The sequence below is a fragment of the Otolemur garnettii genome, unplaced genomic scaffold, assembly GCF_000181295.1.
Source record: "Otolemur garnettii isolate 467f Iridium unplaced genomic scaffold, OtoGar3 scaffold00221, whole genome shotgun sequence".
Classification (NCBI taxonomy): Eukaryota; Metazoa; Chordata; class Mammalia; order Primates; family Galagidae; genus Otolemur; species Otolemur garnettii.
In genome coordinates this window covers 436,107-455,669 of record NW_003852616.1, presented here as the reverse complement: position 1 = coordinate 455,669, position 19,563 = coordinate 436,107, and the positions used below count along the sequence as shown (strand labels likewise).

General features: G+C 47.4%; 1 protein-coding gene across 3 annotated transcripts in view; it reads left to right on the top strand.

Annotated features, from left to right (window-relative positions):
- ATP7B (ATPase copper transporting beta) overlaps window positions 1-19,563 on the top strand; it is an 83,924-nt gene that overhangs the window by 58,355 nt on the left and 6,006 nt on the right. For all 3 annotated transcript variants that reach the window (XM_023508070.1, XM_012812748.2, XM_023508071.1), the window contains 11 exons: window positions 598-674; window positions 2,052-2,217; window positions 3,150-3,383; window positions 4,096-4,187; window positions 10,204-10,331; window positions 10,433-10,587; window positions 10,802-10,936; window positions 13,758-13,952; window positions 15,970-16,152; window positions 17,147-17,315; window positions 18,573-18,716. In XM_023508070.1, the coding sequence (XP_023363838.1) occupies window positions 598-674; window positions 2,052-2,217; window positions 3,150-3,383; window positions 4,096-4,187; window positions 10,204-10,331; window positions 10,433-10,587; window positions 10,802-10,936; window positions 13,758-13,952; window positions 15,970-16,152; window positions 17,147-17,315; window positions 18,573-18,716 (1,678 nt within the window). The remainder of the gene's footprint in view (window positions 1-597; window positions 675-2,051; window positions 2,218-3,149; window positions 3,384-4,095; window positions 4,188-10,203; window positions 10,332-10,432; window positions 10,588-10,801; window positions 10,937-13,757; window positions 13,953-15,969; window positions 16,153-17,146; window positions 17,316-18,572; window positions 18,717-19,563) is intronic.

Below are 19,563 nucleotides of genomic sequence, written 5' to 3'. Positions count from 1 at the left end.
GGCATCTTGCCCACGTGTGGTCTCCCTCGCGGGAGGCATCTTGCCCACGTGTGGTCTCCCTCGCGGGAGGCATCTTGTCAATGTGTGGTCTCCCTTGCGGGAGGCATCTTGTCAATGTGTGGTCTCCCTCGCGGGAGGCATCTTGTCAATGTGTGGTCTCCCTCGCGGGAGGCATCTTGTCCACGTGTGGTCTCCCTCGTGGGAAGCATCTTGTCCATGTGTGGAATGAAAGTAGCTCACAATTAAGTATTTGGGATTTCTTAACTGATAGTTTATGAGCTTATAAGTCAGCACTGGCTGGTGTTGGGCCCTGCTGAAGCTGTAGTGCCAGAATAGGAATCACTATGTGCCCCCTTCTGGGAGTGGGACAATCTCTAAGCATAAAAGGGCGCTGGACTTCTGAGCAAGGTTCAGAAGTAACCTTGGGGTAACTTGGGTAAAGAAGCTGAGGGGGGGAAACATGCCACACCTGTCTGAGGCAATGTTCAAATCACTTGCTGGTTTCTAAGACTGTGAAGTGCTTCCTACCAATGCGTTGTTTAACCAAGCACCTTCTTCCTCCCCTCCCCCCCGCCCCCCACCGTTTCTAATAACAAGGAAATTGGCTTTCATGCTTCCCTGGCCCGGAGAAACCCCAGTGCTCATCACTTGGACCACAAGATGGAAATAAAACAGTAAGTAGAACACACAAGATAAATTGTAGTCCCGTGGTGTCTTCCTCTGCCTGGGCCTGTGCTGCATGCTTGTGGGTGTGCCTGCTGCCTCTGGAGCCGTCCACGGGGTTGTGGCCGTCCACGGGGTTGTGGCCTTTACTCTTGGAACATTAACCTTTTAAAACAGCACTGTCCAACAAGGGTTTCTGTGACAAGGAACTGCTTTATGTCTGCACTGCATGGTAGGGAAGCAACTCATCACATGTGGCTAGTGAGTGCTTGAAATGCAACATGTGTGACTGTGGAAAGAAAGTTTTAATCTTTATTTAATTTTAATTTTAATTAATTTTAATTTAAGTAACCACCTGCGACTGGTGGTAACAGATTGAACAGCACTGACATTGGAAAGGAGGAAAAGAGTGCAGCTTTTTATTTCCTTTGACAGTGTTTTCAGACTTTGTCTGATTTCTAGAACTAGGATTTGAGGACAGGCATTATGGCAGAGAAGAAAGAAAGTGGTCTGGGAATAAGAGTGAGAAATGACAGCAGTATTTCAGGGAGATTCTGGAAGGTAACCTCCAGCCAGGGGCCTTAAACATCTAGGCTCAAAAAATGAGTGGATGTTTGCAAGGCTGAAGGAGTTGATGGGCTAGGGATGTCCTGGGGTCTTCAGGGGCTCATGTACTTGGTCTGATTGGCATGGTGGGTGCAGGAGAGGCATCTGGGGCACCTTGGGGGACTGGTTGTCCAGAGGCCTCAGGCAGCAACCTGAGAGCCTAGAACTTCAGGGCTCAGGCCATGGTTAAGATGCATTGGAGGCTCTGCCACCTCCCAGTTGTAATTTCACGAGTGCTGCAGCTGATGTGAGACAACTGGCAGCCATGACTCCTGCTGTCAAGCTCTGGTGTTCATCAAGACAGCTTTATTATCCTCATTGACTCTGTTGTAGGGAATTGTTCAAAAATTGAATATATTAGTAAGTTTATACTAATAAAATACTGATTTTATCAATTTTTTTCTTTGGGGGCTTGGATATGATTGAATTTTGAACAAAGAACTATGGGCAGCCATAGGCTGAGGATATTAGACCTCTTTGGGGCTGAATATTCAGATTCTGGGCCTCAATTGCCTCGCCTGGGAATCAGCAGTGACATATCGGTGTGTAAAGGCAGGGGCTGGGCCTGGGCATCTCTGGAACATCCTTGCAGCGAGATGTAGACTTTTAAATATTCCCTCGGATGGCCGGTGTCTGGAAGTGATCCTTAGTCTCATTTTAGCCCTTGGTGGTTTATCCCAGATGTGTGACAAAGGCAAGCATTAAAGCCTGGCCCTCAGGAGGGAAGCGGCCCCAAGACAGGTGGTATCTGATCTGTCTATGTTGCTGCCTTTGCTCCCTAGGTGGAAGAAGTCTTTCCTGTGCAGCCTGCTGTTTGGCGTCCCTGTCATGGGTTTAATGATCTACATGCTGGTACCCAGCAGTGAGCCCCACGTCCTGGACCATAACATCATTCCCGGACTGTCCATTCTAAATCTCTTCTTCTTTATCTTGTGTACTTTTGTCCAGGTAAGTGTGAGAAAGATGAGCAGACCTCTGCCTGTGCTCCTGTGTGGGGCCAGCAGATACTCATAGGCCAGACACAGTCCAAACCTTGGTTTAAGTGGCACGTTCCTGCAATTTTCCTGCCGTACTCTGACAGTTGCTGCTTTTTTCTGTCTTGCCAAGCCAAGGTGCAGAGGTGTCCTCCCATGTGAGGGTCTAAGGTCCTGGTTTCACTGTCAGTCTCACAGCTGATTGCAGGAGATCAGAACTCTCCCTGGAATTACAGCCTTCTCTGTGTGAGGACTGGTGAATCTGTGTCTCCTCTTAGCATATTACTCTGCTTAATTTACCATTGTTGTTAGAGGGAGCGGCTGGATCACCCTGGACTCATGCTTCTATCTTGAAAGGTAGAGATGTCGTCTTTACCTTTGAGAAAATTATAATTTAAAAAAGACAACCTTGTAGAATGTCTTCTTGATGGTGATAGTAAGGAACTAGGCAATATTTTGGAAAATAAATATAAAACTAAAGCATAACTTAGTACTGGAATGTTTAGGGATATTTGGGGGCAAGCATTTGTAGTTTGTATTTACTTCCTCTGGATACCATGTTTATAATTACTAATTATACAAATATAGAAACAGACTTAAAGAAACAGAAATTTTTTTTTCTATGTTTTTTCAATTACTTGAAAATATATATACTTACTGTAAACAATTTAAGTCATATTTAAGTATGAAGAGAGAAAGATATTGTTTGATTATTACATCCTGCCCCAACCCAGTCCCCTTCCCCGGTATCACCACAGTCTTTCTGTAGCTGGGCGTGCGTCTTTCCAGCTGGCCCCTGTACAGAGGACAGGCGCTGTGCATGCATTTGCAGTCTCCACATCTTGGTCTGTGGCCCCAGGCTGCTTGAAGACTCTCCTGCCTGCCTTTGTTCACCTTGTCTTGCAGGTCCTTGGTGGATGGTACTTCTATGTTCAGGCCTACAAATCCTTGAGACACAGGTCAGCCAACATGGACGTGCTCATCGTCCTGGCCACAAGTATCGCCTACATCTACTCTCTGGTCATCCTGGTGGTTGCAGTGTTTGAGAAGGCTGAGAGGAGTCCTGTGACGTTCTTCGACACCCCCCCCATGCTCTTCGTGTTCATCGCCCTGGGGCGCTGGCTGGAGCATGTGGCGAAGGTACCAGCAGCGCCAGCTTCAGGTGCAAGCTGCTCCTTTAGTAACACAAACCCCAGGGCCTCTCAGCACCGTGTTTAGAGTTACTGATTATACATAATGTAGAGACAGACTTGAAGAAATAGGAAACCTCCATATAATTAGGTGCTCCAGGCACTAATCTCCAAATTGGAGGCCACTTCTAAAATCCCAGCTAATCTGGCTAATTATTAAAACCTTTGTTCAGGTGTATTATGTAAAGGGAAGAAGCCTGGCCCTCAGGGCAGAGCCTGTGTTGCATTTTCCTGCATAGCTGAGTGTGCATATAGGTTGTTAGTCTAGAAATCTGTGTCACTACTTCAGGGTCACACCATTTTTAATGCCCTATGTTGACCCTAGCGTTGAAACATATCCCATAAGAGAGTGCTACTCAGGCCCTAAAAGAAATTAGACGGAATCTAAAAGAGAGTAGTCAATGGGCAGACTGGTGTATTATCTGAAATGTAATTCCTGGAACTCCATGCACAGGCACAGTGTATCAGTGTGGCACTGACACGTGGGCACAGCGAGTCACACCCACCCCACAAAGCCTGCAGTTGTGTGTTGCGGCTGTGGTAGGGAGCTGCCATTTCTACAGCTGTTTCTGACCCTTCTCACCCCAGCCTTGTGAGTGTCATATGTGTCTGCACAGGTCAGCTTATGCTAGCTCTCATTTTATATTCTGGTTATTTCCTAGAGCAAAACCTCAGAAGCCCTTGCCAAACTCATGTCTCTCCAAGCTACAGAAGCCACTGTTGTGACCCTTGGTGAGGACAACTTAATCATCAGGTGGGTTGTGTTCATGGGAAGTCCTTGACCAATTTATGTCATGCATCCAACATCCCTCTTGAAGTGACGTTGCACTAGACCTCATGAGGGCAAGCAGAGAGACACTTCCAGTAAGATCCCACCTGTCAATCCAGTTACGAAAAACAAGGCATTTAAATATGAAAAAACAAGTAAGAGTTGGAGGTGTATGTGTGTTAAATGGCACATAAGGGGTGAGGGTGACGAGTGTGCCCGGAGTCTGCAAGAGGAAGGCTAGTGGTAGTCAGTGAAAGCCTAACAGAGAACCTAGAATGTGAACTCGGCCTTCCTTGCAAGATTTGAATTCAGACAGGTAGAGATAAGGGCTTCAAGTTACCAAAAAATGAGAATGAGAAAAGTGGTATTTATCTTCCTCATAAAATAATATTATCATTTTTGCTGGGAACTCATATAGCATTTACTGTTTGCCAGACACTGTTCTAATCTCTGTGTATTTCATCTAACCAAAGGGGGAGTAAAAACTTTACAGGCACCGTGGCTCACTCCTGTAATCCTAGCACTTTGGGAGGCCAAGGTTGGAGGATTGCCTGAGCTCAAGAGTTTGAGACCAGCTTGAGCAAGAGGGAGACCTGTCTCTACTAAAAATAGAAAAATTAGCAAGATGTCGTGGTAGGTTCCTATTGTCCCAGGTGCTTGGGAGGCTGAGGCAGGAGGATCACTCGAACCTAAGACTTTGAGGTTGTTGTGAGCTTTGATGCTCACAGCACTCTACCCAGGCACAGAGTGAGACTCTGTGTCAAAAAAACCCCCAACTTTATATGGATAAGACTGTTAATACCCTTATTTTTCAGATGAGGCAATTGAGGTTCAAAGAGGCTAAATCAACTGGCCAAGGTCACAGAGGTATTGAGCAGTAGAATTGAGATATCTCAGTGGATCCAGACTCCATGTTTTTAATCCTAACACACACTGACTTTTTTTTTTTTGGCCAGTGCTGGGTTTGAAACTGCCACCTCTGGCATATGGGGCCAGCACCCTACCCTTTTGAGCCACAGGTGCCACCCACACACACTTACATTTAAAGCACATTTAATACATGGAAATTGTTATGAGTTTTATTTCCTTGGTTAATCTCTTCTTTATCATTGGAGCAAGAGTAATTTCAGGTCTCCTTCACGTTCCTAAATCTCTCTAACCCTACCACTTTCCACTTGAGCTTGTGATCTTCCTTCTGACTCTGAAAGTAGAGGCATGGGACTGGAAACCCACCAGTCCCCTGGCATGCGGCCTGCGCTGCTGGCCTGCCCCATACCTCCCTCTGCTGACCAATGGAAGAGGTGGCTGCTCAGGGCCTCTGCTCAGGCGACCCCTCCCCTGGTTTTCTCACTGGTCTTCAGCAGATCCGTCTTTGGTGATTCCGACCATCCAGCATTGTCAAAACCAGCGAGCCTCTGCCCTTTCTTCACCATGCTCATGCCCGGTCATCTCTGTCACCAGTGCCAGGTTGCAGATCTGTGTCCACCCCTGTGAGGGCTGACATAGCCCCCTTGACTCCCTGTGGGATTGGTGAGCTTGTGTTGAGTAGAGGAACCAACGAGGGCCACACGGACACACGAGGAGTTAATGAGCCACAGGCGGACTGCAGCGCAGCACTGATTTGTTCCCAGTGTTGTTTTTGTTCTGAGACAGGCTCACTCTGTTGCCCTGGCAACATTATAGCATAGCATAGTAGAGTACCATGGCATCATCATAGCTCCCAGCAACCTCGAACTCCTGGGCTCAAGCCAACCTCCTGCTGTAGTTTTTCTATTTTTAGTAGAGACAGGGTCTCACTTTTGCCTAGGCTGGTCTCGAACTCCTGAGCTCAAGCAATCTACTTGTCTCAGCCTCCTGGAGTGCTGGGATTATAGATGTGAGCCACCATGCCCAGCCCCAATGCTGGCTTTTAAATAATCGTCATGATGATAGTAGTGATAGCTGGGATTTGAGTCCTTAGGATGCACTGGCACATTGGTCAGCACTTTGTACAGATTGTCCTATTAACCCTGACAGCTATTCCATGAGGCTGGTGCTGTCATCATCCTGCTTTTGTCAGGAGCGGCATCAGTTCAGCGAGGTGAAGTAACTGGTCTCCTGGAGGCACAGGGCCTTGGTCAGTCACCACACCCGCTGTCCCCAGAGAGGGGACTTCCCTGGCAGAGCACGTAGCACTCTGGGCTCCCATGTGCTCCGTGCCTCCATAGCAGTCACATGCCCTACCTTCTTAATAAATGAATGACATGACAGTTCCTGCAGAGTGAGACTGTTGAGATGGGTAGCAGAGCTGCAGGCGGCTGCGTGTGCTTGGCTCGCGTGCCCTGCAGCTCTCCCAGGTCTGCTTTCTAGTTTGCAGTGCTCTGATGGCACCTGCTGCTGGTGCGTGGAGCTGCTCCAGGGATCTGAACACAGGGGTAGGCCTCCTCCTGAAGGTGCACTCCAGCTGAAATGCCCCTGAAACCTGGGCTACCTCTGTCATAACTCAGTTCTTTTCCAAGGACAATGATTCATTTTGGAGCTCTGGACACACTGCTGCCATCACAGGAGCAGGAGCTCATTCTGGCTTTTCCCTAGGGAGGCTGTGTCCTCCGAGCATGTCCAGTAGGGCTCCCTGCGCAATTCTGGGGTGGGGGTGGGGTCGTTCCTATCTGTGCTCCCAGCAGGGTGTGCCAGGCCCACAGTCACACCTCACTCTCCCAGGTCCAGGCCACTCCCTCTGCCCCATGGATATAGCAGTCTAGGCTTCTCCTGAGGGGCTCAGCCATTCTGTCCTACAAAGTCATGTTGGGTGCCAGGCTCCTTGGTCACCTCTGTATCCAGGCCTCTGCTTGTGTGAACAGCCCATAGCATGGACAGTTAGAGATGCCTCTGAAGGCGAGTGGAGTTTCCTACATAACTGGCTCCTTTAAGTGAGGCTCCCTCCCTCCCTGCCTTTGCTAGGACACTTGTCCTCTCTTTGTCCTCAGTCTTGGGTGAAGAGAGCATTGGTTAATGCAATCAGTCTGTCACATTGTAATTTCTTCCATTGCTACTTAGTCTCTGGTATGGACTTTCTTTGTTCCTTATCCCCTAATTATACCAGGTGCTCCTTGGGGTTTCAGTGGTGGCACCTTTGTATGTTATAGACTGTCCCTTGGACATCATGTCAACCACATGTCTATAGTTAAAGCCTGGGAAGCTCAAACCCACCTCCGGGTCCCAGGGGCCATCTGCTGGTTGGAACCCTTCTATTGGGTGGCTTGCAGAGGCTTAGTACCCTAACCTTCCCTTAGTGCCTGTGCAGCTCAGGCAGTGCTGCCCCAGGCCTGCTCCCTGAGCAGAGCCTGCGCAGCCTCGGCCACCCCTTTCCTGCAACACATCTGGTCACCTTTTAGGGATCCATGCAGCTCCTTGATCCCTAGGGCCCCCGTCTATTGGCCCTACAGCCTCCACTCTTATCCAGATCCCCACAAGCTGCCCCTAAAGCACCAGAGCAGTTTCCTAATTGCCGCCTGCTTGCCACCTGTCTCCTTCAAAATATTTCCACTTCCAAACCCGTGATGTTTTGGAAAGCACAGACCTAATCACATTACTCTATAGTGGAAAGTCCCTTAGCCACTCCCTGTTGTCCTCAGGATGACGTCCACATCCAGTAACATGGCAGCAGGGCTCGGTGTCCTGTCCAGCCTCTGCCTTGCTCTCTTCCTCACCATCGCTTCCTGGGAAGGGCTTGCTCTCCTGGAGGCCTGAACTCCTTTCTTCCTCCTTTCCCGGGCTCCCTGTCCTCAGGTCCTGTTCTGGGTGTCACATCCTAAAGCTTTAAATTCTCCAGGCCTGGCTTAGAGTGAGAGCTCTGTGCCACATCCGGCTGGCACTGATGCACCAGCTCTGTGTGCGGGGCGCCTGTCAGATGCTTCGCCCTGTGCACCTGCTGGATAATGAAAGGCTGGTGCAGCCCATTGGGGTTTTCTGTTTCTTACAGTTGGAGAGGAAACAAAATTAGACATTTGTTCCAGACCAGTGACCATTGTTCTATCTTTTTCTTATGTTTGATGAGGAAAGAGAGTTGAGAAAGGAGGTAAATGGTTGGCAGAAGTGCTTAGACCTGAAGAAAGACTGAGAAAAACCCAAAGGCCGCCACTGAGCATTTGGGGGGGAATATCAGTTTCTGAAGAAGAAATACTACTGGGTGTTGAACAGAAAAAGCCATATTAACTCCTATAAAGGACTATTCACTGTAAATTAAGCTGTTAGAGTTAGAAAGGTGGTTCTAAGGAAAAATTCAAAGTTAAATTAAGCAGAGATTAGCATTACTAATGATTTCTTTAAAAGACACCCAGTTGGACTGTTGCTCTAATTTTTTTCAAGTCTCCCTGTGGAAACACGTTTTAAAACTCAGTGAATAGGTCCTTCTGAAGAGAGGTTCTTCTGCCCTTTGGGCCTCAGTTGTTTTTTCTGTACACTGGTGCCTGCTCTCACTCAGTAGCCTCTGGCCGAGAACTCCTTTGGTTGTGTGGAAGGGGCGTCAGCAGGTGTATCAGAGCTGGAAGACTTAGAAAGCAAGCAGAGATGGTCCTGGGTGGTCGAGGTCATTCCCTTCTGGTTTACTGGCCCACCTTAGCTGCCAAACCGACTTACACACACCTGTTCCCAGCATAGAAGACTCACACTTTGGGGAGTCTGTTTTTCAGTATTCCATTTCTTATATCATCACCATTATTGAATTTATTGTCTTAATTTCGCATCTCCGTGTCTGATTTTAGCTGCAAGGCTATAAACCCCTTGAAAGAAAGGCTCTGCAATGTCCTGTTTGTAACCCCAGCCTAGCCTGTGCCTGTGTCACAGAGGCTAAGCAATAGTGGAAATGTCATCAGTAAGAATCACCAGCATTCGCTGGGCACTTCCTACATGTTGGTTTGTGTTAAGCATTTTACACCATTTTGCTTAATCCTGGGAACAAAGCAGTGATTTTGAACCAGGCTGCCCTGTATCTTTAAATGCTGACTCTGAGCCCCAGGAGGTCAGAGCCAGGTTTGATTTGCTCACTAGCATCCTGCTGGTGCCCAGCAGCACACAGTAAATCTCCGGGTGTGCTTAGTCTTTTTTTTTTCTTTTTGACAGAGTCTGAAGCTGTCACCCTGGGTAGAGTGCTGTAGAGTCACAGCTCACAGCAACCTCAAACTCTTGGACTTAAGAGTTTCTCTTGCTTCAGCCTCCCAATTAGCTGGGACTACAGGTGCCTGCCACAACGCCCAGCTATGTTTTTTTTGTTGTTGTTGTAGTTGTTGTTGTTTGGCAGGCCTGAGCTGGATTTGAACCCGCCCACTCTGGTGTACGTGGCTGGCACCATAGCTGCTGAGCTACAGGCACCAAGCCTGGGCTTAGTCTTATCAAGCAGCCTTCATCTCTCAGTACTCGGCACCTCTCCGAATTCCTCTCAGAGCTCTCAGAATTGAGGACCTGGCTGGAAGCGGGGGTGTTCACACCCTTGGAGTGAGGTGTTCACATGGTGAATGGAGCTTAGCCTTGGGACCCCTGCAGGCCTCTAATGCTCACTGCACAGAGAATGCTCCTGAAAAGTTTTTGAAAGGAACATATGCAGATATTTAATATACCTGCCTGTGTATGCTTACTAAGTTGTATATATTTATACCAAGCACCATTTAAAACCCCTCTAGCCACAGTGTCCTGGTTCCACCCCACCATAGCACTTATCTAATGCCTGATGCCACCTTGCTTGTGTGTTTCCACTTAGGAATTTATCTTCATGAGGGTAAGGACATGGGTACGCCGTTCACAGAGGTGTTCCCAGTGCTTAAAACAGTGCCTGGGATTTAGTAGCTGCACAGTTGATCTTGATTCGAGCTGTAAGTGAACAGATACAATAAATACTGCTGTTTAGTTCAAAGCAAGTGTACTGTAACTAGCTCATCTGTTGGTCTAAAACCTGACCTGGGTGACAGAGCAGAGAGTGGGCTACGGGGAGTGGCCCTGTGTGTCACGGGAATGGCATCTGTTGCAGAGAGGAGCAAGTCCCCATGGAGCTGGTGCAGCGTGGTGACATCATCAAGGTGGTCCCTGGGGGAAAGTTCCCAGTGGATGGGAAAGTACTAGAAGGCAATACCATGGCTGACGAGTCCCTCATCACAGGTTAGGCGCTCATTTCCTATTCCCTTTGGTGGGCATCACAGTGGTGGCCAGGTCATGTGGGTACCGAGTGGGGGTGAGTGTCAGTTGTGTCCCCCCTGTAGGTGAAGCCATGCCTGTCACCAAGAAACCCGGAAGCACCGTGATCGCTGGATCCATAAATGCACACGGCTCTGTGCTGATTCAAGCAACCCATGTGGGCAACGACACCACTTTGGCTCAGATTGTGAAATTAGTGGAAGAGGCTCAGATGTCAAAGGTAATGGAGGGATTTAAAAAACAGTGTAACTTCAGTTTCCTCATTATAGAAATTATTTGAGGAGTTCCATAGAATCAGGCAGTTTTATTCATTAGAGGTTGATAACTAAACGTGTTTAATGGGGGAGATTACAGTCCCAGTCTGCGTCCACACTTACGGTGTCTGTCTCTTTGTAGGTGTGATTTCCCATGCTCTTGGTGTTTTTTCTTCATAGGCGCCCATTCAGCAGCTGGCCGACCGGTTCAGTGGATATTTTGTCCCATTTATCGTCATTATTTCAACTTTGACGTTGGTGGTATGGATTATAATCGGTCTTATCAATTTTGGTGTTGTTCAGAAATACTTTCCTGTAAGTTGAATACCTCAGTTGTTATGTTTTAAATAATCTGCCATTAATCCTATTCTTTCATGTCTTAGATTCACTGAACTTTGATTATTCATTATATTTTATTTGCTTGCTTCACTATTGGCAGCGAAGTCTAATCCAGAGTAGGACAGTCATTTCACTTCCACAGATTCTTATTAAAGTTATCCTTTGCTTCCTACTTAGATAATTTTCACAGACACCAATTGGCTGTCCTTGTAATGCTGGCATTTACGAGATGTGTTATTATGAGGGGTTTATACATCATAGAAAATAGTGCCCTTCAAATTTTCATGGCATGGTAATTTGATAGATTTTAAAGGAAATATATTTTTTTAATCTCTATTTCCACCAGTACTATTTTCGACTTCCCAACTCCCCAAGTAATGCTGATAGCTTTTTAATAATTAAACATTTGTTGAACAATTTTGTGTGAGACAATAGAATATACATTTTTGAGTTAAAAGACGTAGATGAAGAATGCTATTGTAGGAAATATGGTTTTATTGAACTTTAAAAAAAAATTGGGAAATACAGTCCCTCTCTCAAAATTTACCTGTTTGAGAAACAGGAGCCACATATATCAATGGTTCTCCATTGGGAGCTATGACAGTTTTGGGTTCCATGACTGGGAGAGGCAGCTACTTGCATCTAGAGGGCAGAGGCCAGGACCCTGATACATGTCCTTCAAGGTACAAGACAGACCCTACCACAGAGGATTATCTGGCCCCAAATGCCAGTGGTGCTCAGGTTGAAATGTTGACATACATAAAAAGCTATTTAATAACTGCTCAGTGAGAGAAGCAGTACTTCACCTTCTCTCATACCAAGCCCAGTGTGATGTTTATTTTACTGTAGAGCCATGGAATAAGAACTACAAATAGGGAATAGGAAATTTTCTCTCTTTAAAAGAAATTGCTGGGCGGCACCTGTGGCTCAGTGAGTAGGGCGCTGGTCCCATATAGTGAGGGTGGCAGGTTCAAACCCAACCCCAGACCGAACTGCAACAGAAAAAAAAAAATCAAAGAAATTTCTGCCCATTTTTAAAGATCTATTAGATGTTCTTAGAGTACATGTCATTTGCTAAAATGTCATTTTATCCCTCAAATTTCCTATCTTAAATTAAAAATTGTCCATGTTCAGCACTTTTTGCCCTTTAAGGGAACCTCAATGCTTTTAAGAGTAACCTACAAATGTATTCCCTAGAACTTGCTGTTGACTGTTCATGGCACCTGGCTGCCTAGAATTTCCGCTTTGTTGGGAGAGCAGTGCATTTGGTGTGTGGCCATGGGAAGACTCGGTCCCAAACACGTGGGGAGATGTGGCTTTCTTCTGTCTTACTTTGGCTTCTTTTGTTTTTATCTGCAGTATCAGGGAGGATGCTGGCAAATGAGGTACTGCATGCTCCTTAAGATACTGTCATCCTTAAGACATGCTCCTTAGGACTCTGGTACACAAAAGTCATCTTGGGGAGAGTCTGGGTTAGCTTCTGGAAGTCTGCCCAGGCCTGTCAGAATGCCTCATGTTACTTTGATGAGAATTACTGGGGTTTAAAAAAAAATTACATCTTTATTTCTACAAATTTTGTTTTAAACAGCATGACCTTCTACCAAATATTAGAATTGTTTCTGTGAAAATTAAGTAACACTTTAATAAAATACTTTATTTTAAAATCCTACTTTTCAAAATCAAAAAGTGTAGGGGGAAGCTAGAGAGATTGTGGTTTATATTCTTAATTTAGAAAACATGCTTTTTACTGTAATTAAGTGAATATGTTATCCCTTGATTATACCCCATAGCAACCAGCCATTTTGAAAACTAAACCCAGATAATTCAGGTGATTAGAATTCAACTAATATTAACAGCATGTGCCACCAGCTATCTGGAAAAGTAGACCCATATTTTCCTTGTTTGTTTGGGGTTTACAGAGAAAATAATAATGAAAAATGTAGAGAAGACAATCACGGCGACTCCAAGTCACATCCTAGAAGTTGTATTTAGACTGTGGGGGACTTCTTCCCAGTACTTCTAGAAGCCTACATGCGGATGTAGATAGATAATTTTGCATGAATAAAATCACAGCACATGGCTTTTTATGTTTGCTTTTTAATTTTGCATCACTGGTATCCTGTATTACTAAGCATAGGTATGTGTCGTCATCTCCACAGCTGTGCAGTGCTCCATGGTACACACCACACTCACAGTTCAGTTGACTGATCTCCTGTTGATTGTTTTCATTACTGTCCCACCTCAGTGCGGAAACACTGTGATGAGTATCTTTGTATCTTTTTTGCTTATATGATTATAACATTAGGGGGGATTGTTGGAGGTCCATCATTTTTAAAGCTTTCATAAATACGATAAAAATAATAATATAACAATGTCAATGTCTTAGGTGGGTTTCCTGTGCCATGTGCTGTGCTGTGTAGGTTTGTATGTTTATACAACATGTGTTTGCATCTCCATTTTGTATATGGGGAAACTGAAGCACAGGGAGGTGAAGCTGGTGTCAGAGCCAGGATTCACCTGGTCTGATGCCAGAGTCAGTGCTGCTTCCCCTACTGAGGGTTTTTATGTGAGACTGTGTGCCTGTGCTGCCTCTTGGAGGGAAGCCAGTGGGATCAGGTTAAGCTGGGGTGTGGAGCAGTAAAGTGAACTCTGGTCCTAAAGCAGCACAGTGTGACTGTGGTTCCTAGACCTGAGCTCACTCCACTGTCTCGGGCCCCACTGTCCCGCTAAAACATTGAGAATTCTGGGAGGTTCCTCACTGACCTCTTCACCCACCTCTGCCTCTGTCTCCCCTCAGAACCCCTACAAACACATCTCTCAGACGGAGGTGGTGGTCCGCTTCGCCTTCCAGACAGCCATCACCGTGCTGTGCATCGCCTGCCCCTGCTCCCTGGGGCTGGCCACGCCCACAGCTGTCATGGTGGGCACCGGAGTGGCCGCCCAGCACGGCATCCTCATCAAGGGCGGGAAGCCCCTGGAGCTGGCGCACAAGGTCAGCCTTTCACCAGCCTCTCCTCCCTGCTGTCTGGGGGGCCATTTTCTAAAGAGAATCTTAATGAAAATAGTATCTGTTTATTATTTTATATTGAAAGAAAAGCCCTAGTGCCACCTGAGGGTAAAGCGGGACTAACAGCAGCAGTGACTGTAGCAGCTGCTGACAGGCACGTGGGAGCCGCTGCGTAAACCCTAGTTGATTTAATCACATTGAGAGCTCTTTGCAGTAGGTGCTTGTTATTCCCATTTTGCAGATGAGGAGACTGCAGCAGGAAGAGGTTAGGTGACTTGCCCAGAGGCCTGCAGTTAAAGCAGAGCCAGGCTCCAGGAGAAGAGCGCCAGCGCCATGTCCGTGGCGTTGGTGCTGGGTCTCGTGACTGTGAGAGCAGTGGGCTGCAGTGTTTGCGGCAGATCTTCCTACCTTCCACACTTGCATTTATTCACTGTGTGTGTGGACCCAAGGAAGGTTCTGATGAGGTCATGGTTCCCAGCTACCAGGGACCTTAAAAATTAAGTGGAAAGACAGATGAACAACAGATATGCTGAGTATTTGGAGACAGTGAGATGTCATGGGGACACTAACAGGGTCCTAACCTGGGCGCCTGGACGCGCTGTGTGGACTGATCTTCCCCCAATGATTCTTGCCTTCGCACTCTGTAGCCAGAATGATCTTCCAAACACGTAACCCAGCATCATCACCTGTGTGCGTCACAGCCCCTGTGGCTCCTGTCCTTCTTGGGCTGAAGAAGGCTGGTGGTCAGGGAAGGGATTTCAAAGGTTGGTCTGAACAGAGCAACACGCGGTCTTCAGGAGGGTTTAGGGGAGCATGCAAGCAAGGGCTCAGGGCTCTGCCAGCCCTACCAGTTGAATGAGAGTTTACTGTTCAGCAGAGGATGGGAAGAATGTTCTGGCAGTGGAAACAGCAGGTGGAGAGAGCTGAGGAGGCTGTGCTGCTGTGGTGTGGGCTCTGTGAGGTCAGGGACTGAACCTCTCCTCGCCACTGTATCTCCAGCATCTAGCCCAGGACCCAGCCCATTCAAGGTATTCAGGAGGAGTTATTTGCTAAATAAATAAATGAGGAACTGGAAGAAAATGATTGACAGAAAAAGAGAAAAACTGGAGATGAAGGTGTTGCAGGAGGGGCCAGAATATGAAGATTTGGAGATTTAGTAAAAGGTTCTAAACGTCACCCCAAGAAGAACAAGAGCTATGGAGGCTGTGATGCACCCAGGGGGTGTGACTGAGTTACATCTTCCGAAGATCGTCTGGCTGCAGAGTGAAGGAGGCAAGAGTCCTAGGGAAGATTGGTTAGTGGTGTTGAAGGAGGAGGCCCAACTCAGCTTCAGAAACAAAAGCTGAACTCATTGTTTGCTAACAAGTGAGAATGGTAAGTGGGGTGTGGTTAGGTCACACCTGTAATCCTAATACTCTGGGAGGCTGAACTCAAGAGTTTGAGACCAGCCTGAGCAAGAATGAGACCATCTCCCCACACCATCTATTGAAAATAGAAAAATGTGGCAGGCGCCTATAGTCCCCAGCTACTGAGGAGGCTGAGGCAGGAGGATCTGCTTGAACCCAAGAGTTTGAGGTTGCTGTGAGCTAGGCTGAGAGGCTTAAGAGGCTGAGGACTTTAGTTCTAGTAGCTTCTGCACTTAAGCAGGCAAGAGAAAACAGTGGTTGGGCTCGGTACATAGCCCTGGGTGGGGGGAGAACACCCGGGGTCCTGACCTCTGACCTAGGAAGCCTTTGCAGCCTAGTGAGAGTTTCTGGCTTCATCCAGTCAGGGTGAAGCCACTGTGTGGTTGTATTTGGCTGGGCAGATAGAGAAATAGTTTCTTCGCAGTTGGCGTTATTGAACCCCACGATTGACTATAGAGGGTTATGTTAAAAGGTTAAGAAGGAGTGTTGCTGTCTTTCCGAGGTAGGTTGGTTTAAGTTCTGCCTAAAGATTGCGTGGACTATGAAAGCCCCTTGCATCTGTGTTGTGGTCACGGAGACATGGTTGTTCTTGGCAGATAAAGACTGTGATGTTCGACAAAACTGGCACCATCACCCACGGGGTCCCCAGAGTCATGCGCTTCCTCCTGCTCGTGGACGAGGCCTCACTGCCCCTCAGGAAGGTTCTGGCCGTGGTGGGGACTGCAGAGGCCAGCAGTGAACATCCCCTGGGGGTGGCAGTCACCAAATACTGTAAGGAGGTAGGTGGGCCTAGGTGTGGCTCTGCCCCTCCCTCCCTGCTTCACCTTGTCTTGAGGAGGCCTTTGCCGTGTGGGCAAGAAAACCACTGAGCAGGCCCCTCTGGAGGAGGTTCCTAGACAGCCTTTGTCACAGTCCCAGATTATCTCTCACTGGGCATCTGCTGGGCATCTGTTGGGCACTGGGCTCAGGACAACAAAACTCGCGAGGTGTGAACTTTGCCCTCAGGGAGCTTATAGCCTAGGATGGGAAGGAGGTTGTCTAGAAACTGTCTGACGTCAGCACCAAGTGCAAGGGGACACCTGTGAAAGGGGAGTACGAGGGTGGGGGGGAGATATCGCCCTGACAGTTTTTAAATAGCCTGAGCAGTACTGTTATTAGTAAATGTAGAAAAGGCAAGCTGGGTGCCTTGGAAAGAAGCTGACAACTACTCCTGGACAAGGGGTCTTCCAGAAACCTGATTTCTAGTGTTTCCATTGGTGGAGACTCAGACCGCAGGCTCACACCAGCCCTCACAGGGCTCTGCTCATTCTCTCCCTGGTGCCCCGTCCCCCCTCCTCCAGGGTCTGGTGCAAGGCAGTGACCTCTGGAGAGCCTAGAGGCAGCATTGCAGCTGCCTGCTTGTTCCATTGTTTTTATGAAATCGTTTACAACATAAACATGGTGTCTTCCTCTCTTTGGCACCTGCGCCCCTCCTCTATTCGCAGTATTTGGTGTGAATTTTTGTTTCTCCATTCCAGTCTGTGGCCTGGTCACCCATGGGTGTCACCCAGGGAGAGACTTAGGCTGAGCAGTCCTCCTCAGTTTCCCCTCTGTGATGTCAGGGTCAGGTGACTGAAGCTAACGCTGTTCCCAGTCGCTCTCCCCACCAGTCCCCCTTCCCTGTCTGGCCACGCCCCTCTTACCGCCTTCACTTGTGACCCTATCCTCCCTTTGACTGCACCTCTCTGGGTTTCTGGTCCCAGCTCCCTTTCCTGTCTCCTCCTGCCTTTGTAGGAACTTGGAACAGAGATCTTGGGATACTGCACAGACTTCCAGGCTGTACCAGGTTGTGGAATTGGGTGCAAAGTCAGCAATGTGGAAGGCATCCTGGCCCACAGGGAGCGCCCACCAGGTGAACGGGCCGGTCATCTGAACGGGGTTGGCAGCCTTCCTGTGGAAAAAGGTATCCGTGGCCTTTGTCTCTGAAGCTGGATCTGGGCCTGGCTGGGTAAAGTGGAGGCGTGCCAGACCACAGAGAGTGCCAGGCGGGCTTGCCTGCCACGCTTCTCCTGCTGTGACAGAAGAGGCTCATGGCTGGGCACCTGCCCTTGCCTTCTCCAGGAAAGCCTCAGTTTGTCCCCTGTGTTCTCTGATGCTCACAGCAGGCAGATGTAGACGTGGCTTAGCTTCACAGAGCAGTGCTTAGCTCACACACTATTTTGATTCTCCTTATTGCTAATCGATTGTGCTTCTCATAAGCTGCAGTATAGACAGAGAGAGCTCTTGGATTTTTGTTCAGCTTGTTTTCCTCCATGTGGTTGAACCACTGGATAAGGAGTATTTATAGAACCAGCAGAAGAATTCAGGGAAAGCACACAAAGTGTCCCATCCAAGTCAGGAAGGGCACTTCTCAGAACAACTCCTGCTTAAAAAAAAGGACCTTTCTTATTCTAAGGGTAGCTTGCCAGCTATCAGTATAAGGGGAGAGGGACCACCCCAAAACTCAGGTGTAGTGTTTTTTCCTAAGAATTTGGGTCATGAAATCTTGATTTACATTGTGTTAGATTCCATCTGCCACCTCCTACTGAATTAAAACCTAGGGTGACCTTTCCACTCTAGCTTTCAGGAACTAGGTTGTACAGGGACACCTCAGAGCACACTGCTAAAAGGTGAGAAATGCACTTGGCCTTTCAGGAGGTATAGGATAAAACATTTCATAGAAATAGACTTGTCTGATTATTTATTGACTACCTTGGGCCATTGATAACAAGCAGTAGTGAATCCAGTTAACACTTGCTTTGGGTATGAGGCTGACAACTGGTTTTTAACCACGAGTCAGTGGTACGTCTAGAGCAGTGGTTCTCAACCTTCCTAATGCTGAGATGTATTTTCATTACTACAAAGGGGTCGCGACCCATGGGTTGAGAACTGCTGGTCTAGAGGCAGGTAAGGACATGTCATGATGATGTCCTAATATGCTTGTGACATTTTCACACATATAGCATATGCTATCAACACCCCATTTTAATTCATATCCATCTGTTCTGCACATTTATTGTACTTGTTTCCCATCTTAAAGGATGGCATTTGAAGAGGCGCTTACTAGATTATGGTTTTTGAGAATGGTTAAATGCATATTTTGCTATAAAAAGGATTGCATGATTTTCAGTTCATAGTGTAATTGGACTGCTGAGGAATAACCACAGTCTGTTGTGAATAGATGCAGCCCCGCACACCTACTCTGTGCTGATTGGAAACCGGGAATGGCTGAGGCGCAATGGCTTAACCATTTCCAGTGACGTCAGTGACGCTATGACAGACCACGAGATGAAAGGGCAGACGGCCATCCTGGTGGCCATTGACGGTACTCCCGCTCAGAACTTCCTTTCAGTCTCTCAAAATGCAGTTTTCTGAGGATGTCAGGCAAAAAGGGTCCTCCTTTCTTTCTTTCTTTCTTTCTTTCTTTTTTTTTTTAAACAAATCTTCCTCTCTGTTAATTTCAGGTCTGTTTTCTAAAAAGTTGTCTTGCTAGGCAGAGGCGGGTGGATTGCTGAGCTCAGGAGTTGGAGACCAGCAAGGTCTTTTCTCTTCATTCTCATTCTGACATTCCTTCTTCCTCCCTGTCTCCATCTGACCTCAACTCTGCCCTGGCATTGGTCTTTTTGCTGTTGGAATCCTAAACTGTCTTTGCCATCATCTCAGCTACTGTCCATGTGGGTGGTTCAAAGTCATCCTTGTTTATCCCTGCAGGCAAACCAGGCATTCACTTCCCAAAAGCTGCAACTACAGGACACCTTTAAATAGTCTGGTCCCTGCAGCTCTCCGTGTCTGCTCCGCGCAGACTGGCTGTGCACAGAGCCTCCAGACTGTGTGCGTTAGCACTCAGATCCTGTCTATCTGCATTTGAGAGAGAGCAGAATCTTTGCTTTTGTTGTTGTTGTTGTTTGTTTGTTTGTTTCTTGAGACAGTCTCACTCTGTGCCTTGGGTAGAGTGCTGTGGTGTCCTAGTTCATAGCAACCTCAAACTCCTGGGCTCAAGCAATCCTTCTGCCTGCACTGCAGGCACCTGCTGTCCTGCCCTGCTAATTTTTCTATGTTTAGTGGAGATAGGGTCTCACTCTTGCTCAGGCTGGTCTCAAACTCCTGAACTCGGCAGTCCACCTGCTTTGCTTTGGTAATGCTAGTTTCTGCTAATAGAAGTAACACTATAT